Source organism: Bubalus bubalis, chromosome 5, assembly GCF_019923935.1.
Source record: "Bubalus bubalis isolate 160015118507 breed Murrah chromosome 5, NDDB_SH_1, whole genome shotgun sequence".
In the NCBI taxonomy this organism is placed as follows: domain Eukaryota; kingdom Metazoa; phylum Chordata; class Mammalia; order Artiodactyla; family Bovidae; genus Bubalus; species Bubalus bubalis.
Window position 1 is genome coordinate 7,314,507 of NC_059161.1, and position 27,989 is coordinate 7,342,495.

General features: G+C 45.9%; 1 protein-coding gene across 2 annotated transcripts; it reads left to right on the plus strand.

Moving 5' to 3' along the window:
• The first annotated feature begins 22,038 nt into the window (after positions 1-22,038).
• Positions 22,039-23,026, plus strand: G0S2 (G0/G1 switch 2). 2 transcript variants are annotated; one of them, XM_006055157.4, is made up of 2 exons: positions 22,039-22,196; positions 22,344-23,026. In XM_006055157.4, exon 2 carries the CDS (start codon positions 22,377-22,379, stop codon positions 22,671-22,673), a length of 297 nt encoding a protein of 98 aa, XP_006055219.1. In that variant the 5' UTR covers positions 22,039-22,196; positions 22,344-22,376; the 3' UTR covers positions 22,674-23,026. The 2 variants fall into 2 exon arrangements, with proteins under 2 accessions (XP_006055219.1, XP_025141178.1); XM_025285393.3 differs by having other exon boundaries at positions 22,077-22,192.
• The last annotated feature ends 4,963 nt before the right edge of the window (positions 23,027-27,989 follow it).

Consider the following 27,989-nt stretch of genomic DNA (forward strand, 5'->3'; position numbering starts at 1 on the left):
AGGGGACTTAAAAATTCCAAACGTCATCCCTAAAAGGGCCACCGGGAAGAGAAACTCAGGTTCCTACTGTTCAGACTGGCGTTTGAGGGTTGAGTACGGACAAATAAGCCTCTTGCAGTTGGAGGGGGAGTGGGCAAGGGTTTGTCTGGCTTCTTGTCTGGAATCAACCGCACCTGAAGGCGTGGAATCAGCACTTCCCTTCAGTGCTTGTGGCCACATAGGGTCTCTGGATGGACTTGAACAGTTCCCGGACCTAACACCACTTCTGCTTCTCAACAGAAGCACAGACTTGGGAGAACCCTGCTCTGGGCCTCAGTTTCATCCTTTGTAAATAGACATGTTGGATTTTACCGGTTCTCAATACAGGCTGTCCTCGGAATTACTTGCAGAACTTACAAAATCATATACTTAGGCCAGGCCCCAGCCAGAGATTTAATGGGTGAGCAGAGGGGCAGGGACATTGACAATGCTTTTAAAGCTCCCTCGAAGCCCCCTCCAGGCTTCCCCAGTGGTTCAGCAGTAAAGGATCTGCCTGCGAACGCAGGAGCCTCAGGAGACACTGGTTCGATCCCTAGATCGGGAAGATCCCCTAAAGAAAGGCATGGCAATCCTCTCCAGTATTCTTGCCTGGAGAATCCCATGGACAGAGGAGCCTAGCAGGCTACAGACTATAGGGTTGCAAAGAGTCGGACATGAGTGAAGCAACTTAGCATGCTCGAAGCCCCCTCCAGCTTTAGGATGCCCTGCTTTCGGGGCTGGTGGCCTAGGATAGCCCTTAAAAGCCTAGAGTTGGAAGTGAAAGAAAAGTTGGAAAGTCTTGGTTCTTCACTCACCAGCTGTGTGACTCCGCACCGCCAAGGCTACTTGCATCCAATGGGACAAATAACAGTCCACCTCACGGATCCTTGTAAAGATCAAAGGGAACGATGCATACAGGACTCTCAGCAAAGTACCTGGCTGGCCGTGTGCTCTATCAAAGTCTGTCCCCACGTGTGCGTCACACACACAGGTGCTGGGGTGTGAGCAGCAGTCTTCACAGCTGTTTGTAACAAAAGCAAACCCCATTCCATCCAGATGTCTGACAGCTCACTTACCAGGCAGTGGGCCAACTGGGAGGCCTCGGGTCCCCCATTCCACTCTGTTCCCTGGGGCAAAGGAAAATTCTCGAGGAGCAATGATCTGGACCCGAAGGGAAGAGAGGCCACTCAGGGGGCCAGATGAGCTAGGTTCCTTGAGAGCAAGTGACACTTCTGGCCTTCCTAGACAGGGAAAGACACGGGGTGGGGTGTTTACAAACAGAGGGCAGAAGAGCAAGCTGGAGCATCACCGACATTGTTTTATGGCCTCCAAGAGTTAATAAAACCAGAGTCCAACACCTGATAAAGAGAGGAGTCAAAGCTGGTCTGAACTGCAGCTTGTTCCTTACCTCGGGGCAATTGCCCAGCAAGTCTGAGGGCGACAGAGAAAAGGCACTTTTCGCCCCTGGAGCCTCTGCTTGCTGCTGCTGCTGCTTAGGCGCTAAGTCGTGTCCGACGCTTTTGTGACCTCAGGGACTGCAGCCCACCAGGCTCTTCTATTCATGGGATTTCCCAGCAAGAATACTGCAATGGGTTGCCACTTCCTTCTCCAGAGGATCTTCTAGACCCAGGGATCGAATCTGTGGCCCCTGTGGCTCCTGCACTGACCGGCAGTTTCTTTACCATTGAGCAGCCTGAGAAGTCCAAATGTACAATGGGATAGTACTCAGCTATAAAAAAGGAATGAAATATTGCCTCTCGCAGCAGCATGAATGCACTTATCATACCAAATAAGGTCAGTCAGACAGAGAAAGACAAATATTACATGATAATACTCATACGTGGAATCTAAAAAATAGTACAAAGGAACTTGTTTACAAAATAGAAACAGATCCAGACATAGAAAACAAATTTACAGTTACCAGAGGGGAAGGAGGGGAAAGGGATCATTTGAGAATATGGGATTAACAGATGTACACTCCTATATATAAAACAGAAAAACAACAAGCAACTGTACAGTAAAGGGGACTAGATTCAGTATCTTGTGATAAACTATCATGGAAAAGAGTCAAAAAAAGAATATATGTGTGTGTATGTATATATATATATATGTGACACAATATTGTCAATCAACTATAATTCAATTTTAAAAAAGAAAAAGGAAAAATACCCAGAGGACAGGGAGAGAATATCCAAAATGTTAACATTTCTCATCTCTTTACAGTTCTCTGATGCTCTCATCTTCCACAATAAGGCTATTTTACTAGAACAATCAGTAAAAAATAAAAAGTAAAATGTTTCAGGAGAAGGAGAGAGATTTTGTCCACCTACAAGTGATTCATCTTTCCTCTTTGCTCCCTCCTTTGCCCCGAACCTTGTCCACTAAACCCACAGACTGCCCCAGTGATCTACAAGTTTTCCACATCTTTGTATATTTCATAACATGTGGTTTCCCCCTCTTAGGAAGTGTTGCTTCTTGAGGTTGTTAGATCTATTTCAAGAAAACACTTATCACAGTTCCTTAGTAAATGTGTGAGAAAGTAAGGCATCACTCAACATCACATTTACAATAGCTCATTCAAGCATCACAGCAGACTTTTAGGGTGGCTGTTTGAAGGATTTATTATTATTCCCTTTTTTATAGCCTCAGCATTATTTGGTAGCTTGTTCAAGGTTTCCAAGTGCAATTGACTAAATATGTATCCCCAGAAATTCATATGTTAAAACTATAACTCCAATGTGATGGTATTAGGAGGTGGGGGTGTTGGGAAATAATTAGGTTTGCATCAGGTCATGAAGGTGGAATCCTCATAGCAGGATTAGTGCCCTTATAAGAAGAGGAAGAGACACCAGGGTCTGTCTCCATCAAGTGAGAACACAGCCAGAAGGCAGGCCTCTGCAAGCTAGGAAGCCAGTTCTCACCAGGAACCCACTCTGCTGGCACCTTGATCTTGGACTTCTGGCCTCCAGAGCTGTGAAAATGAATACCATGTTGCTTAAGCCACCTATTCATGGTATTTTGTTAGAGCAGCCTGAAGTGATGAAGACACAGAACTAGTGTTTTAGCCAATATGGGCTTCCCTGGTGGCCCAGACAGTGAAGAATCTGCCTGTAATACAGGAGACCCAGGTTCGATCCCTGGGTCAGGAAGATCCCTGGGAGAAGGGAATGGCTACCCACTCCAGTATTCTCGCCTGGAGAATCCCATGGACAGAGGAGCCTGGCAGGCTACAGTCTATGAGGTCACTGCAGTAATAAACTAACTGCAAAATCTCAGCAGCTTAACACAACCGACAAACGTTTATTTGCTGCTTGCGCTGAGTACAATGCAAGACAAGGGCGAGAGGAGGGGGCCTCTGCTCCACACAGTTCCCCAGGGATAGCTGCCATCTTGTATCAGCCGCAGCCAGGACACGTGGTCTTAACGGCCTCAGCAACAAGGTTACATGGCACCAAGGAACTCTCTCCAGTTACCCCAGGCTTCACAGTCATGCTGCTTAGGACCTACTGGGCAGAACTACTCACAGGGCTCCTAAGAGATCTTTCTACATGTCCACAGGAGGAAAAGGAAATAGGATTTAGTGACCACATAGCATTGTCCACCACAACCAGTATGTGGTGAAACCAGAATCCAACAGCAGATCCTTAAGTTCCCCAAATCCCTGCTCTTTCCACTACAATGTTTGGCCTCCCCAAACTGACGGAATTTGCTTTTCATTAAAAAAAAAAAAGAATTTTCGTGACAGAATAATTTATAGACTGTGACTCCTCAAGGAAACTGGTAGGGAAAATGGCCATAGTGAATGTTTTAGATTTGCAAAACCAGTCACGTATGAATGTGAGAGTTGGACCATGAAGAAGGCTGAGTGCTGGAGAATTTATGCTCTTGAACTGTGGTGTTGGAGAAGACTCTTGAGAGTCCCTTGGACAGCAAGGAGATCCAAACATCCATCCTAAAGGAAATCAGTCCTGAATATTCATTGGAAGGACTGATGCTGAAGCTGAAGCTCCAATACTTTGGCCACCTGATGCGAAGAGCTGACTCATTGGAAAAGACCCTGATGCTGGGAAAGATTGAAGGCAGGAGGAGAAGGGGATGACAGAGGATGAGATGGCTGGATGGCATCACCGACTCGATGGACATGAGTTTGAGCAAGCTCCGGGAGATGGTGATGGTCAGGAAGGCCTGGCGTGCTGCAGGGGTCGCAGAGTCGGACACGACTGAGCAGCTGAACAGCAACAAAGCATCACAAGATGGCCTCATAGAAAAACCTTAAGCACAGGCAGTGACATCTCTACAAGTTGTACCCAGAGGGTAAATATCTTTGAGACATTAACATCACTCTAGACTCTAAGGGAAAACCCACTGGGGCTAAGGGCAAATCTTCAAGAAGATTCTGATATGTTGTTCACCAACCATCCTAGTCCATCAGGACTCTCGCTTTAGCCCTGAGTTTCACTTCCCAGGACACCCTTTAGTTACAGAAAAATGCTCAGTCACCTGGTTGCACATTGATACTTTTTCTCCCTGACAGCTTCTGAAGACATCATCTCAAGTGGTTCAGCCATCTCTGCATGAAAATGCACAGTGATCTGAGAAAGTAAAGTTGGCCCTACATCCAAGAAAAACCCAGGAGGAAATAGCATGTGAGAATAAAACTCCCCCTCAGGAAAGGGCTCGGGAAGCTATTTGGATATGGGCTCACTTCAGCAAAATGGTCCTCTTCGAGGAGTTGGGGGAAGAAAAGACTATGACTCTGCTTCTACTGCTGCGTCCTGATGAGCAGGAGGCTTTTCCCAGCCAAACATCATGGATTCATACTGAGTTTATAGATGCATCAACGCCTCCATCTTTTTCAAGTCGAATATCATTAAAACCATCCAAGTTCGGTGTCGTATTGAATTTGTGCTCTTCTTGACATGCATGTACGCACAAACGCATACACAGGTGTACACACACAGAAGCACATACAGGCCTTTGCACTTTTTCCTACTGCATTTTGTTTTGTGAGTTTTGGCTTAGCGCTCCATTTGCGAAGTTGGATTTGGTAAGCACTTTGACTCATACACGCTCCACCATCTCCAGGTTAAAGTCCAGAGTCCACAGTCAGGCTCTCAGAGTCCTGCTGAAAAAAAGCTGCATTTTTGGCCCTAATTCACACAGCCTTGCTTTACACAAGTGCTCTGATCCAGCCATTTCATTCCCTGACCACTCTTAGGCTTGATTCATCTGGCTCTGTCTGTCTATATTGCCCTTCCCACCTCTTGTGTACTTGGCCAAATTCTAAATCCAAGATTCACATTAGATTCAGGATAAGTGATGGCTTCTCTGCTATTTTCTGTAAATTCTTCCCAAACTCCAGTAGCAGATACAATTCACACTTTACAGATACAATTCAATTAACAACCAGTTCTAATCTGTCTTGTAAATCCCTTCTTTCTCATATTTACATACTTAGGGCTATTCAAGATTTAGTTACTTTGTGATTTGCTCCCAAATCTGGGTTGCAAACTCCTTAAGGAGAAGGGCAAACCTTGGCCACTCTTTTTATCTGCTGAGTTATGCGCACCCATTGTCTGCACATAGTTAAAGGCTCAACAAACGTATACTGATGTCTTAGTGGGGCTTCCCAGGTGGCACTAGGTAAAGAAATGCAGGAGACATAAGAGGTTTGATCCCTGGGTTGGGGAGATCCCCTGGAGGAGGGCATGGCAACCCATTCCAGTATTCTTGCCTAGAAAATCTCATGGACAGAGGAGCCTGGCGGGCTACAGTCTGTAGGCTCACAAAAAGTCGGACATGACTGAGGCAACTCAGCATGATGTACTAGTATGAATCCTTGATGCAAGGAAAAACCTGCCAAAGCATGTTTGAAGAATATGATGTCGTGAATATCATCCTATAACTCCCTCTCAAGACGACATAGATAGAAAATCATCCAGAAAAAGAAAAACCTTTTTTATCCCCTTAAGAATTAGGACCTGAGAAAATTCACGAGGAGTCGATCCACTGATCAGCAGACTTCCACGGCTGGGCTTCCTGCCCCATCCACCATGGCTGGGGACAGAATGGCCAGGAGTCAAATTGGAAGTAGATTCAGTATTTGGAATTGAAATATTTCTGGAGTTGAGCCATGGATCCAGGTCCTCAAGACATCCGAGCTTTAAGAAGCCTGAGGGCTAACGAACTGGGTAAATATGGGTCCAAGGGAGGGGAGGGCACAAAGGGAGAGAAGGTCTTGGGAAGTAAGAACTAAACACGACTCAAGGGTTCTTGGTCACTTCCAGAGCCAAGCGACACGTGTAGCAGGAGGTCTGTCAGCCCCTACCTGTCCTTCCCCAGGAGTTTCAGGCCTATCTCAACCCTTGGCCGATGAGCGTCAAGCCTGGTCCGTTAAGAACCCCATCGCAGGGGCTTCCCTGGTGGACCAGCGGTTAAGACTGCACCAGTGCAGGGGCGTGCAGGTTTGATCCCTGGTTGGGGGGCTAAGATCCCATATGCCTTGAAGCCAAAAAAAAAAATCCTAAAACATAAAACAGAAGCAATACTGTAACAAATTCAATGAAGAATTAAAAAATGGTCCACGGTTTTAAAATATCTTTTTTTAAAACACTGGCAACTTAAAAAAAAAAAAAAGGAACTCCATCCCATAGCTAACTGAGTCTAGATGTATGGGTTTGTCTAAGTCCATTCATTCACTGGGGACCAGCATGTCCCAGGGCTGGCACGAGCATTGCGGGGGACGTCTCTCGTTTACATCCCTCTGTGTATCCTGACAGCTGCTATTCTGGCCTTTCTGCCTGGGTCTCTAACAGGACCCGGTCCCCCCACCAGTTATCCTCGGGGCCTGAGCTCGGGTCTGAATCCTCCCGGCACAGCAGCCTGCTCACTGACACCCCTCCGCCCACAGCTTCTGCCTGGTCCTCATCCTCAGACTCCGAGCTTTTCTTCCAGTTTCTCCTCACGTCTCAGCAAACCCTTCTGACTTTTGACCAAGAAACACAAAGACATATTGAGCCATTCATTCACAAAATAAACATTTACTGAGTACCCACCCAATGCCAGGCATCCAGGGACCCTGTAGTAAATAAATCAGACGCATCCCTGTCCAGAGGGAGACTACTGTCTCATGGGACACAGACATTAAGCACATCATTGCCAAACAACTCATTAATCATGCAGCCAGAGGGATCTCATCTTCTTTCGCTATCCGAGTCACTCTTTCCTCTATTATGCAAACAACCCTAATTCTGAGAATTCTAGGGAGATGCTAACAGATGATGCAAATTCTCTCTAGTTGCTGCTTGTTCTCAAGCACGCTTAGCTTCCTTTTTACAATTTCTTCATGCCACCCCTGATCTCTCCAGCCTGTTTTGGCCCCAAACAAGAATGTGTGGTCCTTTCTCCATTCTCCTAAAGACAAAAGACACAGCTGCTGAGTTTGAGAGATTTTACTGAAAATATGAAGATGACATAGGGAAATTACAACCTAAAAAGAAACATTCAGCTTTCACTGTTTCCAGAATCCATCCAACATTACGGCCAGTTCCCGCTGCCACCTCACCTCTCTCCTTAGCTCTATGTCTCCCCCGGATTGCTGGTACCAGGGTCTTCCCTTCTTTTAACCAGCCAGGAGTCTCCTCTCTTTGTGAACTCACTTCTCCCATCTCACCCCCTGAAGACAGCCATTTACATGGTAAGAACCTAAGATGGCCCACCGACTTTGCGATGAAACTACTCACTACAACTTCCCATACACCAGCCTGCATTCATTCATTCTTTCACTTCAGAAATAATTACTGGGGCGTCTCTGGTGGCTCCGTGGGAAAGGATCCACCTGCCAGTGCAGGCAATACGAGTTCGATCCCTCGCTGGGGAAGATCCCACGTGCCTCAGAGCAACTAAGTCCATGGGCCACAACTACCGAGCCTGGGAGTTGCGAGTACTGAGCTCATGGGCCCCAACTACTGAAGCCCACACACCTTAGAGCCCATGCTCCACAACAAGAGAAGCCACCACAATGAGAAGGCTGTGCGTCACAACCAGAGAAATGCCAAAAAAAAATAATAAATAAGTACAGTTATTTTAAAAAACAAATAATTACTGAACATGAATTTTATACTGGGCATTGCACTAGGCTAGGCCAAAAAGAAAAAAAACAGCAAACAAGACAGGCTAGATAGACCCTTCCCTTCCGGAGGAGACAAACGATAAAGAAGTAAACTAGAAACTTCGACAATTGAAGCTTTTAGTGCTTTTTATTAAAAATTTTTAAAAACCAGGGTGATATGATAGATGGGAGTCTCAGAATGTTGGAAGTATCACTTTGGAAAGGATAGGTAAGAGAATTCTCTCCGAGGAGGTGACCCTTGGGATAAGCCTGAGAGATGCAGGGTTGGACTTTGCAAGGCAGGACTCAATGCCCCCCTCAAAGCTTGTGCCAGCCCTGGCACTGGTGGTCCCCAGTGAATGAATGGACTTAGACAAACAGATCCACCTCGACCCAGTTAGTTGTGGGATGGAGTTCCTTTTTTTTTTTTTTAAACACGTATCTAAGGTGCCAGCAAAGTAGAGGCAACAACATTTATTTTGAAAAATTTTAAATGTAATATATTTTAAAAGACACAACAATAGGCACCTCAGGCAGAATTAGAGTTCTGTCTCCCCTACATGTATTTTAAAGTTTAATACTGTTTTTATTTTTATTTACAAGGGCAGATTAGAGCCCTCAATCTTTTCAGGGATTAGAACCTCTGAAGTCTTACTCAGCCCTAGGGGATAACAGCAAAGTGTGTCCCAGACAAAGAAAGAGAAGTCCAAAATTCCTGTGGCTGGAAAGAGTGTGGCGTCTTCTGGAGGTAGGAAGAAGGGACGAGAACTGTATGACTGAGGTGGGAGCTAAAACCAGTGGGAGATGTGGACAGGGGCATGTCTCAGACAGGGGGTGGTTTCTAAACACTGGGTTATGTGTTTAAATTAGGAGAATTCCCTATTTTTTTTTTTTTTAAATTTCTGATGCCCCCAGGCCTAGGAGGGTGGGGGCTTCCCTGGTGCTTCAGATGGTAAAGAATCTGTTGTAATACAGGAGATCCAAGTTTGATCCTTGGGTCGGGAAGACCTCCTGGAGAAGCAACCCACTCCAGTATTCTAGCCTGGAGAATCCCATGGAGAGAGGAACCTGGCAGGCTACAGTCCGTGGAGTCACAAAGAGTACGACACGACTGAGTAACACACACATGGGCTGGGGGGTCGTGAAGTTGGTATTTTTTAAAGTTCCTCAGGTGATTCTAAGTTGTAGCCAAGATTAAGACCACTGACATGGGGCCTTGTAACCAATTAGAGAAAAATAAAACTGAAGGTGAAAAATACAGACCCTCGAGTCAGACAATCTGGTTTTGAATCTCATTTCTGCCTCTGACTAGCTGTGTGATCCAAAGCACATTACTTAAGCTTTCTGTTCCTCAGTTTACCCATCTGAAAAGTGGGGACAATAGTTTACCCACTTTGTAGAGTTGTTTGTAGGATTAACGAGGTAATACATACAACAGTCTTAGAAAGCATGTATTAAGGATGCAATGACTCTAGTTTGACTACTCTTTGTGAGCAATAAAGGCAGCTTAGCTCAGGTGGCAGGTGCTAGAGGTGAAAAGACAGAGTCAAATTATATATTTAGAAACAAACAAGACTTGCAGAGCCAAATTACATATTTGGAAACAAACAAGACTTGTTGAAAACTGGCTGAAAGAGATAAGGCAAAGAAGGGAACACGCGTACACCTGTGGTGGATTCATGTTGATGTATGGCGAAACCAATACAATATTGTAAAGTAATTGGCCTCTAATTAAAATAAATAAATTTAAATTAAAAAAGAACAAAACAAAACAAAAAAGCTGGTTTCCATGTTTGGGACTTTAAAAATTGGGAAGGAAGTGGTTAAAATTTTACCAAGATTGGGAAGACTAGGAGAGGAATACATTTTGAAAAAGAAAATGAAAAAGTTCCATTTTTATGTGTTTATTAAGTTAAAAACACTATATTCGATACCCAATAAGAGGTACCAAGACAGCTTAATGTGTCACCCTGGAGCTCAGATTTCAGAATCATCAGCATATAGTGTTGCATCCAACATGGTAGACATTAGCCACACTTACAAGGCTATTTAATTTAAACTTAGATTAATTAAAATTGAATAAAATTAAACATTCAGTTCATCAGACACTTTAGCCACATTTCAAGTGCTCAACAGCCACATGAAGCTAGTGGCTACCATGTTGGATTTAGAACATTTAAATCCAGCGCAGATTTAGAACATTTCCATCACTACAGAAATTCCTATAGGAAAGCACCACGCCTCAATCCATGGAATTTCAGGAAATCCTCTTTGAAGTGGTTCACAATTCTGGCTACACATTGGAATCACCCCAAGAATTAGGAATCAGTTCATCTGGGGGAACTTCCAGGCAATGGCAATTTCTAAAAGCTGTCAGGATGATTCTAAAGTAGAGTCAGAGCTGAAAACCCCAGACTTATGGAGATAATACAGGTGGAGAAGCAGGTTATGATAGAACCCTATGGTACCCCAATCTCAAGGGCAGTGATTCTCAATTTTCGCTGAACACTGGAATCAGCTTTAAATATTACTAAAAAAAAATAAATAAATAAATAAATAAATATTACTAATGCCTGGGTCCTACTTGGAGGGATTTCTGATTTAATTGGCCTAGAATGCAATCTGCTCTTCAGAAATTTTAGAAGCTACCCAGTTACTCTAATGGGTATCACTGGCTGATAGAGGAGAAAGATGTAACAAAGAAGAGCTAGGAAGAAGCAACTAACACAGCATGATAAAAACAAGAGAGTGCAGTGACCCTGAAGCAGAGAGAAAATGTTTCTAGAAGGAAGAAATGGTTCTATCTGTTGAAGGACAAAATTCAGTTCATTTAGTAAGCTTCCCATTAGATTTTGTTGGGATGGTGCTAATGGGAGCCATTTGGAAGTGGGTCAAAGAATGAATGGTGAATGAAGGAATACAGTGATTGTAGACAACTGTTAGTAAACAGTTCCAGTTATGAAGAGGGGCAAAGAACGCTGGTAGCAGCTGGACAGTGATTTGGGGTCATGGACTAGGTTTTTTAAGACACAGATATTCGAGTCTGTTTGTATGTTGATGGGATGCCATAATAAAGGAGAAAATGATTATTCAGGAAAGAGGAAGGCTCTGGCAGGAAGTTGACTTCCTATCCAAAATCCCTAGCCTCCTTCCTACTTGCTTAAATATCCCCAGGGCTTTTCAAGTCCCCAGGGCTGTTGTCCTTTCCCCAGTTCAAAGATTAGCCTTAGCCAGTGGGTCTCAAACTTTAGCATGGGTCAGAATGACCTACAGGGCTTTTAAAAACACAAATAGCTACTCTTGCATCCAGAATATCTGATTCAGTAGGTTTGGAGTAAGGCTCCAAAACAACAACAACAAAAATCTACTTTTCTCATGAGTTCTCAGGTAGCACTGTTCTTGCTCCAGGAAGAATCTTTGAGAACCACTAATCTAAGGTCATGACGGTAATCCTTTCCTTCATAAGTAGCTTTTGTTTCCCTGATAGCTCAATTGGTAAAGAATCCCCCTGCAATGCAGGAGACGCTAGTTCGATTCCTGGGATCAGGAAGATCCGCTAGAGAAGGGATAAGGCCACTCCCTGCAGTATTCTTAGGCTTCCCTTGTGTGGCCCAGCTGGTAAAGAATCTGCCTGCAATACAGGAGATCATCATTTAATGCAGTTTTAGGGATCGGCATTTAGTTCAGTTCTGGCCAATGACAGCATGTCTCTAGGAAGATTCTAGGAAAGGTTTCTTTGGTGATAAAAGAAAACAAAGAGCCTCTGTCCTTTCACCAGGGGTTGTCATAGTGAATACGATGCCTAGAACAGAGGAAGCTATCTTAAAAATAACTTGTGAGCCAGACTGTGGCAATCTCCATGCTGAAGATGGAACATGGGAAAGAACCGTGTTTTGTTTTGTTTTGTTCATAATGTTACAGTACTGAGGGCTTCCCGGGTGGCACTAGTGGTTAAGAACCTGCCTGCCAATGTAAGAGAGATAAGAGACGCAGGTTCGATCCCTGTGTTGGGAAGATCCCCGGGAGGAGGGCATGGCAAGCCACTCAGTACCAGAGCCTGGAGAATCCCTATGGACGGAAGAGCCTAGCGAGCTATGGTCCATCGAGTCACAAAGAGTCGGACACAACTGTAGTGATTTAGCATGCACGCATGCACACTTCTGAATTAAACCTGGAAACCCTGTCTTGTGAAACTAAAGCGCTTTCTTACTGTTAAACTGTTTTGGATTAGATTCTCACTTGCAGCCCAAAGCAACCTAAGTTACTCCTAGATTTCCAAGACCTTAAATAGATGAGCCAGGATGAAATGAAGGGGCAGCTCTCTATAGGAAGAACTGAGGATGCTTCCTCCCTGGTAATGGGACAGAAGGTTGAGAGCGTATGTGTTGATGCAGATAGATTTCGTGGTTGAAAAATGAAGTAGCTCCTCTCTGATTCCTCCTGTTCATTCCTTCCAGGGTGTGAGGCATGAGGAAAGAAGAGGATAATAGCCTGTTTGAGAAGAGGGGAGAAAGTCTGGGAAAGTCTTTTTAGAGAATAATAAAAATGACTAGGAAAACATTAACTTATAGCTAACTGCTCATTTTCAATTTGTGATCTCAAATGTATCGAAAATAAACACCCTAATTGGACAAATGTCTCCAATTTATTGGGTGCAAATAGATACAGAGCAGATAGCTGACTCCAACCATGGTTAAATCTTTCTGGGTAAACATGACAGAAACAGAGAAAGGCAAGGAAGTACAAGGTGTCTTCAGAAAGTGCTTATGATGACAGGCCATATAATCGAAGCCAGATTCTCCTTATCCTGGGGAATCTTCCACAATCCTCATTAAGTTTTCATTGGGTTTTCTCCCGTCATCCCAGTGGGAGCGCCTAGCATGCTCCTTGCATTAGCTCCCTATTGCTGCATAGCAAATTCACAAACAGTAGCTTAAAATAATATTCAATTATAAGTTCCCACTTACATAACTCAGAAGTCTGAGCACAGCAGCTCGGAGACTCCCAAGGCTAATATTCAGGTGGCTACATTCTCATCTAGAGGTCAGGGTCTTTCAAGCTGATGTACCTGCAGGATAATTCAGTTCCTTATGGTTGCAGGACACACGTCCCATTTTCTCTCTGGCTGTTGGCTGGGAGCCACTCTCACCCACATTCCTTGCCACATTGCCTCCTTCATCTTCAAAGTTAACAAAGGAGATTTTCCCTCACTTTGAACTTGTTTCACACTTTGAATTTCTTCTTCAGGAAGAGCCTAATTCCTTTGAAGCTCTCACCTGCTAGTTTAGGTCTATCTGGATAATCTTCCTTTCTTAAAAGTGGCTATGTCAGACTTAGAAAACAAACACAATTGTCAGGGATAGTTAGGGATTTCGGAAGGTCACGTACACACTGCTATATTTAAAACGAATATTGTAAAGCACATAGACCTCTGCTCAATATTATGTGCCAGAACTGTTTTGCTGCCTAAAATTCATCAATGGTTCCCACTTCCTATAAGATAACCCATTCAATCTAAGACAAACTGATCAGTTCAGTTCAGTTCAACTGCTTGGTCATGTCTGACTCTTCACAACCCCACGGACTGCAGCACGCCAGGCTTCCCTGTCCATCACCAACTCCCAGAATTTACTCAAACTCATGTCCATTGAGTCAGTGACGCCATCCAACCATCCTATTCTCTGTCGTCCCCTTCTCCCCCCGCCTTCAATCTTTCCCAGCATCAGGGTCTTTTCCAATGAGTCAGTTTTTCCCATCAGGTGGCCAAAGTATTGGAGTTTAAGCTTCAGCACCAGTCCTTCCAATGAATATTCAGGACTGATCTCCTTTAGGATGGACTGGTTGGATCTCCTTGCAGTCCAAGAGACTCTCAAGAGTCTTCTCCAACACCATAGTTCAAAAGCATCAGTTCTTCGGCACTCAGCTTTCTTTATGGTCCGACTCTCACATCCATACGTGACTACTGGAAAAACTGTTGCTATGACTAAAGACCTTGAGGAGTGATGCATTGTGCTAGTCTGAGAACACTGTCCTGAGCAAGACAGAGATACTTCCTACCCTCACAGAGCATACAGTCCTGCAATGGACACAGACAATAATTATGACAGGGACAATGAGGTGACTGTGTGGGCACGTGCAGCAAAGGGAAGTAGCCTCATCTGCAAGGCAGGGAATGCCTCCACGAGGAGGTGGGGGGGTGGTGACACTGGAAGGGTGAGTAAGAGTTCACAAGGTCAAGCGAGAAACATGAAGAACGTGTTCTAAGGGACACGAACAACATGAGGAAGGACCTGAAGTTGTGAAAGAACATAACAGTGTGGCTGGCATCAAGAGAGCGAAGCTTGAGGGAAATTATATATATAATGAAACTGGGAAAAAACAGAGAAGGACAAGATCATGGGTGAACTTCCAAGAATCTGGGCCATTACCCAAAGGGCAATGTGGGGTCCACTGAAGGGTTTTAAAGAAAAGTGTGACATGGTTTGATTTTTTTTCTAAGATCACACTGGATTAGATTGGATTGGATTGGATTGAATGGATCAAGACCCAAAGCAGACAGATAAGCTTGGAGACACAGTAGTACTCCAGCTAAGACAATGGGGACCTTGACTTAGGAGGGTGGCAAAGAGGATACAAAGCAAATAAAATCAAGAGATATTTAAGAGGTAGAATGACAAGTCTTGCTGAGTGTTTGCATATGAAAGATGACCGAGAGAGGGGAGGAAAGGATGGTTCCCAGGCTTAGGCCTGAGCAGCTAAGTAAATAGTAAGGCCTAGATTAAGAACAGAGAAGGCAAAGGCACCCCACTCCAGTACTCTTGCCTGGAAAATCCCATGGATGGAGGAGCCTGGTAGGCTGCAGTCCATGGGGTCACTAAGAGTCGGACACAACTGAGCGACTTCACTTCCACTTTTCACTTTTATGCATTGGAGAAGGAAATGGCAACCCACTCCAATGTTCTTGCCTGGAGAATCCCAGGGACGAGGGAGCCTGGTGGGCTGCCGTCTATGGGGTCGCACAGAGTTGGACATGACTGAAGCAATTTAGCAGCAGCAGCAGATTAAGAAAGAAAGTTATGCAAGTTTATGGAGTAAAAATATTGAATTTAGCTTTAGACATGGTAAGCTTGATACCTGCAAGATGTCCAGGTGGAAATGTAGAATAGGAAGGGAGACACACGGGTCTAGAGCTCAGATTTGTATGTCATCTACAAAGAGGCAGTAATAGAAGGCTTGGGAGCACCCTAAATTACCTAAAGAGAGCATGCAGGATAAGAAAAGTGGCTCCAAGGCTAAGTCCTGAGAAATGCTGACATTGAGAGGTTAGATGAAAAGCAAAAGTGAGAAAAGAACTAAAGAGTGTCCATAATAGGACGGCAGGAAAACTAAGAGAATCTGATACCATGGAAGCCAAGGAGAATGTGCCTCTAGAAGAAGGGAGTGTGCGACCGTTCCCAGGCATGGCAGAAGCCGGTGATCGTTTACATAACTGCTCGCTGTCGGCCTCCTGCTTCCTACCAATACTTCCTCCTACTCTCCTGCCATGTCCCCAAACCCAGCCTTTATGCTCTAACATCCACCTCGCGGACCTCCTCTTGGACCGTGAGATGTCTCTCACGCATCCTCCCTTTTTCCTGTGCAGGCCGCTCTCATCCTGAAGCCCCAGTCCTCAACCCCTCCTTTCCCTCCCGGAATCACCTGGTGAACACTCTGCATCCTTTAACACAGCGGTCCCCAAACTTTCTGACGCCAGGGGCCAGTTTCCTGGGAGACCATTTTTCCACATATGGGGGCGGGGCTGGTAGGGCATGGGGTAGGCTGTAATGCAAGTGATGGGGAGCAAAGAAAAGTGCTGGATGAAGCTTCACTCACTCACCTGCCGCTCACCTCCTGTTATGCAGCCACGTTCCTAACAGGCCGTGGACCCTGCTGGACCCTGCTTTAATACCCTAACAGCTCAGACATCATCCACTCTCAGGCCTTCTTTGACCATCTCCTCCCCAAATCGGATCCATACGTTTCTCATTCTGTTTGCTTCCCTGGCATGCAGTTCTGACTGTGCTCATCCTAGTAGACTGTCATAACTTATGTAATGTCTGGGGTCCTCTACTTGACGATAAGCTGCTTGAGGACAAGGAGGATTTTGTGCTCTGCTTTTTTTATAGCTATACTTGACATAGTATCAGACATATGGCTGATACTTCAGCAAAGTATCAGCAAAGGTCCTGGACCTTATTGCCGCCACTACCACCTAGGGAATGTGAATGTCCTGGGCTGGGATAAAGGACTACGAGAATTGCTGACATGGAGCAGGAGGCAAAGACAACTGAAGAGTAAATAACGACTGAATCACCTGCTTCATTCGCGCCAGACTGCCAAGCCCATCATAGGGCCCTAGTGCGAGCATCGCCCTCCTTTTACAGATGAGCAAATGGAGACTGGAGAAGTCAAGTCGCTTGTCCAAGGTCAGACCCTGGAAAGAGGAGTCAGACTTGAAGGAACCCAAGTCTGATTGACTCCAGAACCCCATACTAAGTCCAGCTAGTACTTGCGCTTGAAGGAAGTTCCTTGTATGGATTCAAACTTGTAAAGTATAGGGGTTATGTGGGGAGAGAGAGGTTCCAGAGAGAAGGGATATATGTATACATATAGCTGATTCACTTTGTTGTACAGCAGAAACTAATACAACATTGCAAAGCAAGTATACTCCAACAAAAAATGATAAATTCAAAAAAAAAAAAAAACTTGTAGAGTACAGTACTGGGTGTGTGCTATGTGGGCTGCAGGGCATTTCTCTTCCCAGCCCATGCTGCTGGTTCCAGCAACTAGTGGCTCTGCTTGGCCAGAAGCCATGAGGGACAAAAGCAAAATCTCTATGAACGGTCTGTTCCTCAGTATTGATTTGTCAAGGCCCTGGGGTCCTGGGAGCAGGTTGGAAGGGTGCCTGAGAGTGAGCCAATCACTGCAATGTCAGACACTCAGTTGGAAATGGAAGTGAAAGGTGAGGGAGTCAGAGTGGAAGGGACTCAGCCGAGTTGCCAGGTCTTGGGCAATTTCAAGCCCGTGGCTCTGAGCCAAGGACAAGACACTGTCCCTAAAATAACCTCCCCAAAGAGTCTTTAATGACCATTTTGCAACCATTATCTCTGCTCTGACTTGCAGGTCAATGCGACCAGCATTGATTGGACTCCTATTAGATGTTAGGACTGTGAATGTTACAAAGGCCTGGCCTTCTGTAGACACAGGGAAAGCCCCCAGGACATAAGGCAAGTGCTCTACAAAGCAGTACACAATGCAGTGCCAACCTGGGCAGTGCCAGCCACAAAGGCAGCTGGAATTCACAGAATTGGAGAGGGCAGGCAGCAGGGGCCTCTTGGAGCACCTAACCTGGAAGGAGGAAGACAGAGCAGAAAGAGGAGAGCTTCTCGGGTAGGAAGAAGAGGGGCAGCAGAGGTGAGTCACGAGCAACAAGAAGGAATTGTTTCTTGGGCTGTGCAAAACCCATCTGGGGAACAAAGGCGACTTGCTGAAGAAGGAGATATGAGGTTGGGTGAATAGGGAAGATCGGACAGTAGAGTTCCTGGAACCAAGAATATTGACCAAATAAACTGAACATGCAGAATCCAAAAGTTCACCATGTGGGCAATGAGAAACCATCCAGGCTTTCAAGAGGCACTTAAGAATAAAAACTTAATTTTAGGAAGATTCATTTGGTGGTAGTGTTTGAGGTGGATTAGAAAACAGAGAACTAAAAACAAACAAAGGGAAAAAAAAAAAAAAACTGCCCCAAAAGAAAAAAAAAAAATACACAAATAAACCCTGAATGCTTCTTTGAGTATCTACTAAAAGTCTGACTGCAGGCAAGCTTAATAAACATAGTCTCTTCCCCTGCCAGTCCAATAGGGAAGACACTCATTAACCCCATGGACTGCAGCCTACCAGGCTCCTCCATCCATGGGATTTGCCAGGCAAGAGTACTGGACTGGGTTGCCATTGCCTTCTCCAATTAATCCCATAGTTACCTATTAAGGACGTGCTATGTGCCAAGGATTATACTGGGCCCGAGGGAGGCAGTGAAGAATAAAAGAAAGTTCTGGTCATCATAAAGGTTATCCTCAGACAATGCAGAAGAAAACACAGAAGCAAATTCATAATTACATCAACATAAATCCAAGCATGAACGACTATGAAGGAAAATAAAGCAGGGCATTGGTCAGGGAATGGTAGGATAAAGTGGTGTTTAAAATTAAGGTACATGAAATGAAAGTAACTCTAGAATTTGAATAAACTCTGGGAAATAGTGAAAGACAGAGGAGCCTGGCATGCTGCAGTCCATGGGGGTCACAAAGAGTCGGACACGACTTAATGACTGAACAACAGCAAGGGCCTCTGGATCGCCTGGAACTGTTGCAGTTTCAGCAGTGCAAGTCCCGTGTCTTACAGAAATCCCTCAGCCCTAGGCAAACGGGGACGGTGTGTTGCCCTAGGACTGCGACATTGACTTAAATACTCTGTGTCTGACCTGCAGGATTCAATACAAGGTTTTGCATCTTTCAAGGGACATGAGCACAGTCAAATCACATGCTGAGTTTCCCAGATCAGATCAGATTAGATCAGTCGCTGAGTCGCGTCTGACTCTTTTCGACCCCATGAACCGCAGCACGCCAGGCCTCCCTGTCCATCACCAACTCCCGGAGTTCATTCAGACTCATGTCCATCGAGTCAGTGATGCCATCCAGTCATCTCATCCTCTGTCGTCCCCTTCTCCTCCTGCCCCCAATCCCTCCCAGCATCAGAGTCTTTTCCAATGAGTCAACTCTTCAGCATGAGGTGGCCAAAGTACTGGAGTTTCAGCTTTAGCATCAGTCCTTCCAAAGAACACCCAGGGCTGATCTCCTTCAGAATGGACTGGTTGGATCTCCTTGCAGTCCAAGGGACTCTCAAGACTCTTCTCCAACACCACAGTTCAAAAGCATCAATTCTTCAGCGCTCAGCCTTCTTCACAGTCCAACTCTCACATCCATACATGACCACAGGAAAAACCATAGCCTCGACTAGATGAACCTTTGTTGGCGAAGCAATGTCTCTGCTTTTCAATATGCTATGTAGGTTGGTCATAACTTTCCTTCCAAGGAGGAAGCGTCTTTTAATTTCATGGCTGCAGTCACCATCTGCAGTGATTTTGGAGCCCCCAAAAATAAAGTCTGACACTCTTTCCACTGTTTCCCCATCTATTTCCCATCAAGTGATGGGACCGGATGCCATGATCTTCGTTTTCTGAATGTTGAGCTTTAAGCCAACTTTTTCACTCTCCACTTTCACCTTCATCAAGAGGCTTTTGAGTTCCTCTTCACTTTCTGCCATAAGGGTGGTGTCATCTGCATATCTGAGGTTATTGATATTTCGCCCGGCAACCTTGATTCCAGTTTGTGTTTCTTCCAGTCCAGCGTTTCTCATGATGTACTCTGCATATAAGTTAAATAAGCAGGGTGACAATATACAGCCTTGTACTCCTTTTCCTATTTGGAACCAGTCTGTTGTTCCATGTCCAGTGCTAACTGTTGCTTCCTGACCTGCATACAAATTTGCTACCCTGGTTGGCCTCCTTCCCACCCAGACAGAGGAGCAGAGTCAGAAATTCCTAGCATTGGTGACCTTGGATTTCTCAACCTTCTATTCCCACCATCTTGCACTCAGCCCTAGCTACCACCTAAACCAGGAACAGCAAATCCACCAGTCACCCCAGTCCTTGCCGTTTGCTCCTTTCCTCTGCCCAGCCCTGGCCAGCAAGCTGGTAAGGCCTTCGGGGTCAAAGCTGGGTTATCAGAGAGGGAAACAGGGGAACTCATCGGAGGTGACGTGATGTGCCAGGGTTAGTCACAAGAAAGGGGAACCCCAGATAAATTACAGCTTGCTGACCTTGGGAGACGTGCGGCTTGTATCTCTTGAGTTACAGAAATACCGGAAGTGCTCACTGAAGTGTCAATTTTGGAGTTTGGGGGCCAAAGCTCCAAGGGGCTGACTCACCCTCAGAGCAGAAACCACGTGAAAGTCCTGATGTTAAGATGACAGCATACGCTCATTCAGAAGTCACAGTATTTCAGACTCACATGGTTCTTGGGAAAGCTCACAGATCACTTCTGCTGGTTATTAAAGACTTCTCCAAAATTGTAAGAAAGAGTCAAAGAAAATGCCAAGACTGATATTCATGTCCCTGGTTACAGAAGCTTCCTGCCTGACAAGGTTAAAGGAATAATAAGTAGGGGACACAAGCTCCAGGAATCATCCCCATTTGGCCCATGGTCACCTTGCCTGCTTGTGTACAGATTAAAATGTAGAATTTCAAATAAGCTCTTTAGGTAACCTTGCCCAAGCTGCACACAAATCCTACTACCTGAACTACAGGGTGAAGGGCAGGTGTTACTGTTGCCTTTTTAAACTCATTTGTCCAGGAAATTGCCTCAGACTCCCAAGAAAAATTACTGTTAAAACTTCCAACAAGTCCAATAGGTAATCCCTGCAACAGCCCTTTCCGGGTCCCTCCCTTCGGGGCTCAGTCTGACTAACTATAGCCAAGCTGTTGCAAGGTTGCATCACTGACCTTTGCAATTGTCTGGCCAGTCCAATTTCCCCATCCTCTTCCTGCCCTCTCCTTTTCTCTGCTTGAAGGGCTTTGGCCCAGGGTCTCTCCTTTTCCCCTACTTGCTAACTAACTCTGATCTATGGATAACCAAGGCTAAACCAGAACCCTCCCTGCCCCCCCCCCCTCCCCCGCCACGCCACTAAGGTGATGAAGTTTAATCCTGGTTAAAATCAACCCTACCTTCTTCATGCTTCCAAGGGTATTCTCTACTTTTTAGTTTCTTACCTTAATCGTCTACTCTCATCTTTCTGCTCCTAAACTGTTTCTATACTAAATAGAGCTGGTACAGCCGTGCTGCTCCCCAGGTCCAGGGGAGTGGCAAATAATTGTTGAGGAACGCAGTAAATATTTGCAGTTCAGGCCAGCAAACTTTCCCCAAGGCTCACCTTTCCATGTTCACCTCGCCCCAATGCTCAACTTCACGTCTTAAGTGGTAGTGGGAAGACTTTGGATTTAATGGCAGTTCTCTGATACACAGAAGTACAAACCCCTACGGACACAAACATCACAACACACACACACACACACATCTGTGCATAAAGGGCAGCCTCAATGAATAGTTATCCATCAAGTGACCCTAGCAATGCAAGCACCCATGACTAAACCAGTTAGACCAGAGAGAAATATAACTATAAGCACAAACCGTTCGTTATGCAGAGCCTGGAGACCCTTTCTGTTTTCATAACTGGATCCCTCTTCTTTCCTTCTACCTCAAATCCCTATACGTGTGGGAAGATGACAAACTTTCTTTATGAAAACTAATTTTTCAGTTAAGTAGAACCCCGGCTTCCCTTGTGGCTCAGCTGGTAAAGAATCCACCTGCAATGCAGGAGAACTGGGTTCACTCCCTGGGTTGGGAAGATCCCCTGGAGAAGGGAAAGGCTACCCACTGCAGTATTCTGGCCTGGAGAATTCCCTGGACTGTACAGTCGATGGGGTAGCAAAGAGTCGGACACGACTGAGCGACTTTGACTTCACTTTCAGGTGTCCTCACCAGGGGTCCTTCCAGATCTCCCCGGATGAGGGAAGCTGTGATCCATCCACACCATTAAGAAAGAGGTCGGGAATGGGCGCGGATTCCTCCCGGGGCTCAGGGTCCTCACCTTTGTACTTCCAGGCCCTCCTCCCCGCCCCCGGCCCCAGGCCCCCGCCCCCCGCATCCCGGGCTCGCAGTTGCCGGGGCGGCGTGCACAGCTCGTGGCCCCTACCCCAAGGTCCCTGCCCCGCCTCTCCCCTTCCTCCCTCTCCTCTCTCTGGCCAGTGTCCCGGGAGCCCAGGAGGCGGGGCTCGGAGAAACAAATATAAGCGGCCCCGGGGCGCTAAGTCCCCATCCCGAGGCTAGGAGGAAGGCGAGAAGCAGAACGCAGAGGCGCGGGGCCCACGCACACGGCGACCGCCGCCCCAGCTCGGACGGCGCCTCTGTAGGTGAGCGCGGCGCGGAGGAGCGCGGCGGGACGCGGGGTCCCCGGTGCGCCCCCAACTCCCTGCGGGCCTCCCCCCCGAGAGAGCCGGGAGCTGCAGCCGGCCTTCGGAGGCTGAAGGTCCCCCTGCCCCGATCCGCTGCTCCCGCAGGTCACCCCCCACCCCGAGAGCCCCGCAGCCCAGATGGAGACGGTCCAGGAGCTGATTCCCCTGGCCAAGGAGCTGATGGCGCAGAAGCCCAGTGCGAAGCTGGTGCGAATGTACGTGCTGGGCGGCGTGCTGGCGCTCTTCGGCGCCGTGCTCGGCCTGATGGAGGCCGTGTGCGGCCCCTTCACGGCCGCCGGCCGCCAGCGGGAGCGCGAGGCAACCCTGGCCGAGCTGCGGGCCGCCCGGGGGGAGTCGGCCCCGCGGGAGCAAGGCAAGCCGCTGGAGGCAGTCCAGGGCTGCCGGGCCCTGTCCAACCGGCTGCACGCCTCCTAGGAGCTCGGGGGCGGCGGAGGGAAGGGAAGAGAGACCCCGGAGAGGGGCGAGTGAGCCAGAGCCGGAAGGGCAGGCTCGAGTGGGCGTCCTGTGCTGTCTGAACTTGCTTCTGAGAAGCCACCGACTTCTAGAACTGAACTACCACGCGGATCCACCAAAAGGAGCTTGGGATTGAGTTCGCTGCTGTGCAGCACTGCAGGAAGATGCCACGTCCAAAGCTAGGTACCTTCGAGCCACCTGAGTGCATCTAGCATTTTGCACGAGGGTGAAAGGAGGAGAAACGCTTTTTTTATATTATTGTTGTTGTTATTATTACAGTGATTGCGTTTTGAAATAAAAAAACGTTTTGTATATATCTCAGCATCTGATTCCTGAGGGGGGTGGAGGGGGGCACAGTTGCCTAGCATGGGCTCCAGGGAGGGCTGACGTGCTGGGGTCTTACCTAAGGCCAGTGGACTAAGCGTCCACTGAAGACCAGGCAACTTTTGCTTCACTGCCCCCCGACTCTGATATTGATGTTACAGGCTTGTAAGCCTGTTGAGAATTTATTTTTGCTTTGTGTTAGGAATGGCAAGTCAGAAGCTTTTCTAAGTCCCACCAGACTTCGCATTTCAAGCTCAGAAGATAAACAAGCTAGAGTAAGTCAAAGAGAGATGCTGTTTAACTCTAGGGCAGAGAACCTGTTTGCCATCTCACACCTGTGCACCAGAGGGCCCTGTTAACAGCTCTTCCCTCCTAACTGTATTTGGTGGGGAGGGGGGCAAGGAGGAAAACTAGCTAGCTGCCAGGAGAAGAGGGAAGGCAATCTTCCAAGAACATTTCATTGAATGTCTAGCTCCACCTAGCCTTCCTCCTCACAAACTGAATCACAGTGGGAAGCTCTCATTTAAGAGGGGGAAAGACTGGTCATCACAGGCTTGAGTGCCCTTCCTCCAGGGACAGAGGTTCCTTTGTGCTAATAACTAGTCTCCATGGCTCTGTAGGGCTCAGCATATCAGCATAAAAAGGGATAAACAGTGGCTCTTAAAGAAGTAGCTAAGGGCAGGAGCCTGAAGCCACTCTCCTCCTGCCCTCACCAGGTATGGACATTTCACTCTCACCAATCCATGGCTGTGGACTTTTGCCAAATGTAGCAAGGATCCTGCCATTGCCTCTGACCAGACGGTCTCTCCACCACCACCCTCTTCTGCTCCCCCTGCCCCCCAACACACACGCCCTTCCACTTTATTTCTGCCAGCTCACATCCTACCCAGTGTTTCTGGCCCTCATCAAGTGGCATGTCTGCCTGAAATCTATCTTTATCACTCCAAACAAAAGAGCAGTGAGATTAACCAAGAGAAAAGACATGGATTTAAAGCAAAAGAATAGCAATGGAACCACTGTTCTCCCAGTTTTCAAAATGGGAAACTTGGCCCTGTATAACACTGGAGTGGGTTGCCATTTCCTTCTCCAGTGCATGAAAGTGAAAAGTGAAAGTGAAGTTGCTCAGTCCTGTCCAACTCTCTGCGACCCCATGGACAGCCTACCAGGGTCCTCCGTCCATGCGATTTTTCAGGCAAGAGTACTGGAGTGGGGTGCCATTGCTTTCTCTGAAGGAGACATAACCTCATCTTAAACGTCCAGAAAAGGTCTCAGAAGTTCAGCCCATCTTACTCTTCCCGTTTTCCTTCCCAAGCTCATCTCTTACTCTATTATTCTTCCACCGATGCAGCTGCTCCTTGGTCCAGCTGTCAACCTCTCAAACTGCCTTCCGCAGTCTCTAGAATACTCGCCTCAAAACACTCACTGCAGGACCAGGGTTTCACCCTTCCTTCATCCTGCTGCTCCTCCATCAAAGGCGTCAGCGCCTAAACTCCTGTCCAAGGTTTTCCAGCGTCTCCATGATCTGCCCACATCTCAGCCCTCCCACCTGATGCCCTGCGTGAGCCCCCAGGACCCTCCTTGTCCCTTCTGGCCTTTCGCACCTTTGCTCACATCCCTCTTCCTGTGCCCACCCACAGTGCCCACACCTTTTGCAACCACAAACCTCAGGTTCCCCAAGAGAGGGATAGTTTCCAATATTGCACTTCTTGTCACACAGTACTCACGTATTCCGGATTTTGGTTTAGAAGGCAATGCCTATAATTTTTGTTTGCCTATACATAAAACTACATAAATTTTACATATGTCTCTAAATATACAGGAAATGCCTGTGTATTTTTAGCTTTGAAGGTTATGCCTCATGTCTGTACATGGAGAAACTACCCAACCCAGTTAAATCCAAGCCACCAAAATCTTATCTGTCCTCACTGACCTTGTCATTCCTCTGAGTTCATTCAGCCTGGGTCTCATAGTGGGTCACACACTAAAGGACTTTGTAGTCCCTGTTGTTTTGTGGAGGTGGTCATCTCTCTCAGTCTTCTTTGTGTCTTTCACATTTTTAAAGTTTTTTTTGTGTGCGTGTGGTTTAAGTCACATAATATAAAACATGCTATCTTAACCATATTTCACTGTAGAGCTCAGTAGCACGAAGCGTATTCACGTTGTTGTCTAACTCCCAACCATCATCGGTCTTTCACATTTCTCACCTTCCGAAACTGAAACTCTGTCCCCACTAAACACGAACTCCCCATCCCTTCTCAATGGACTTTCTCACTCTATGAATTTGGCTATTCTAGGTACCTCATGTAGGTGGAATCAAACGTTATTTGTCTGCACCTTATGTATATATACACTGGAATGCACTTTTAAGGTTAATATATGTCCTACAAACAGAGTGTACCTTTTATCCCCTGTACTACTCAGTAGGTTCTCACTAGCTATCTGTTTTGTGCATGAAAGTGAAAGTGAAAGTGAAGTCACTCAGTCGTGTCTGGCTCTTTGGGACCCCATGGACTGCAGCCTACCAGGCTCCTCTGTCCATGGGATTTGCCAGGCAATATTATTGGAGTGGGTTACCATTTCCTTCTCCAGGGGATCTTCCCGACCCAGGGATCGAACCCAGGTCTCCCGCATTGTAGACAGACGCTTTACCATCTGGGCCACCGGCATAGTAGTGTATATATGTCAATTTCAATCTTTGCATTTATCTCACCCCTCTTGTCCCCTCTTGGTGCCCATATGTTTGTTCTCTACATCTATGTCTCTATTCTCTGCTTTGCAATTAGGTTTAACTGTACATTATTCTAGATTCCACATACATGCATTAACATAAAATATTTGTTTCTCACTTTCTGACTTACTTCACTGTGCTTGACTGTCTCTTGGTCCATTCACATCTCTGCAAATGGCACAATTTCATTCCTTTTTATGGCTGAGTAATATTCTACCGTATATAGGTATCACATCTTCTTTACCCATTCCTCTGTCAATGAACATTTAGGTTGCTTCCACATCCTGGTTCTTGTAAATAGTGCTGCAATGAACATTGGGGTACATGTATCTTTTGGAATTATGGTTTTCTCCAGGTATAAGCACAGGAGTGGGACTGCTGGGTCATACGGTAGTTTTATTTTTAGTTTTTTAAGGAGCCTCAATATTGTTCTCCATAGTGGCTGTACCAATTTGCATCCTCACCAACAGTGTGGAAAGGGTCCCTTTTCTCCACATCCTCTCCAGCATTTATTGTTTGTAGAGCTTTTGATGGGCCTTTCTGGCCAGTGTGAAGTATTACCTCATTGTAGTTTTGATTTGCCTTTCTCTAATAACTAGTGATACTGAGCATCTTTCCATGTGCCTCTTGGCCATCTGTATGCCTTCATTAGAGAAATGTCTATTTAGGTCTTCTGCTCATTTTTTTCATTGCTTATTTTTTTTTTGTAGTGACTCCATGAGTTGTTTGTCTGTTTTGGAAACTAAACCCTTGCAAGTTTCTTCATTTGCAAATATTTTCTCCCATTCTGAGGGTTGTCTTTTCATCTTGTCTGTGGTTTCCTTTGCTGTGAAAAAGGTTTTAAGTTTAACTAGGTACCATTTGTTTATTTTCATTTTTATTGTCTTTACTCTAGGAGGTGGATCAAAAAAGATCTTCCTGCAATTTATGTCAAAAAGTATTCTGCCTATGTTTTCCTCTAAGAGTTTTATAGTGTCCAACCTTACATTTAAGTCTTTAAACCATTTTGAATGTATTTTTGTGTATGGTGTTAAGGAGCATTCTAATTTCATTCTTCTACATTTAGCTGTCCAGTTTTCCCAAAACCACTTATTGAAGAGAGTGTCTTTTCTCCATTGTATGTTCTTGCCTCCTTTGTTAGGGATTAGGTGACCATAGGCACATGGGTTTATCTCTGGGCATTCTGTTCTATACCACTGAGCTCTATTTCTGCCAGAACCACGCTGCCTTGGTTACTACCGATCTGTAGTACAATCTGAAGTTAGGGAGCCTCATGCCTCCAGCTCCATTTTTCTTTCCCAAGATTCCTTGGCTATTGGGGATATTTTGTATTTTCTTACAAATTGTCAAAATTTTTGTTCTAAGTCTGTGAAAAACACCATTGGCAATTTGATAAGGACTGCATTGAACCTGTAGATTGCTTTGAGTAGTATAATCATTTTGATTCTACCCATCCAAGAACATGGTGTATCTCTCCATCTGTTTGTCATCTTTGATTTCTTTCATCGGTATTTTATAGTTTTATGAGTACAGGTCTTTTGGCTCCTTGTTCTTGTTGTTATTCAGTCTCCAAGTCATATCAGATTCTTTGGGACCGCATGGGCTGCAGTACTCCAGGCCTTCCTGTCCCTCACAGTCTCCAGGACTTTGCCCAAGTTCATGCCCATTGAATCCGTGATGCCATCGAACCATCTCATTCTCTGTCACCTCTTCTCTTTTTGCCTTCAATCTTTCCCAGCATGAGGGTCTCCTCCAATGAGTCGGCTCTTCGCATCAGGTAGCCAAATTATTGGAGCTTCAGCTTCAGAATCAGTCCTTCCAATGAGTATTCAGGGTTGATTTCCCTTAGGATTGACTGGTTTAATCTCCTTACTGTCCAAGGGACTCTCAAGAGTCTTTTCCAGCACCACAATTTGAAAGCATCCATTTTTAGCCATTCAGCCTTCTTTATGGTCCAATTCTCACATCTGCACAGGACTACTGAAAAAACCATAGCTTTAACTATACTGACCTTCATCAGCAAAGTGCTGTTTTTGCTTTTTAATATGCTAAGTTTGTTATAGCTTTCCTTCCAAGAAGCAAGCATCTTTTAATTTCATGGATACAGTCACCATCTGCAGTGATTTTGGAGCCCCCAAAATAAAATCTGTCACTGTTTCCACTTCTTCCCTATCTATTTGCCATGAAGGAATGGGACCAGATGTCATGATCTTAGCTTTTTGAAT

Excerpts from the sequence above, each read along its gene's own strand:
- G0S2 (XM_006055157.4), top strand. The coding sequence starts at position 22,377 with ATGGAGACGGTCCAGGAGCTGATTCCCCTGGCCAAGGAGCTGATGGCG.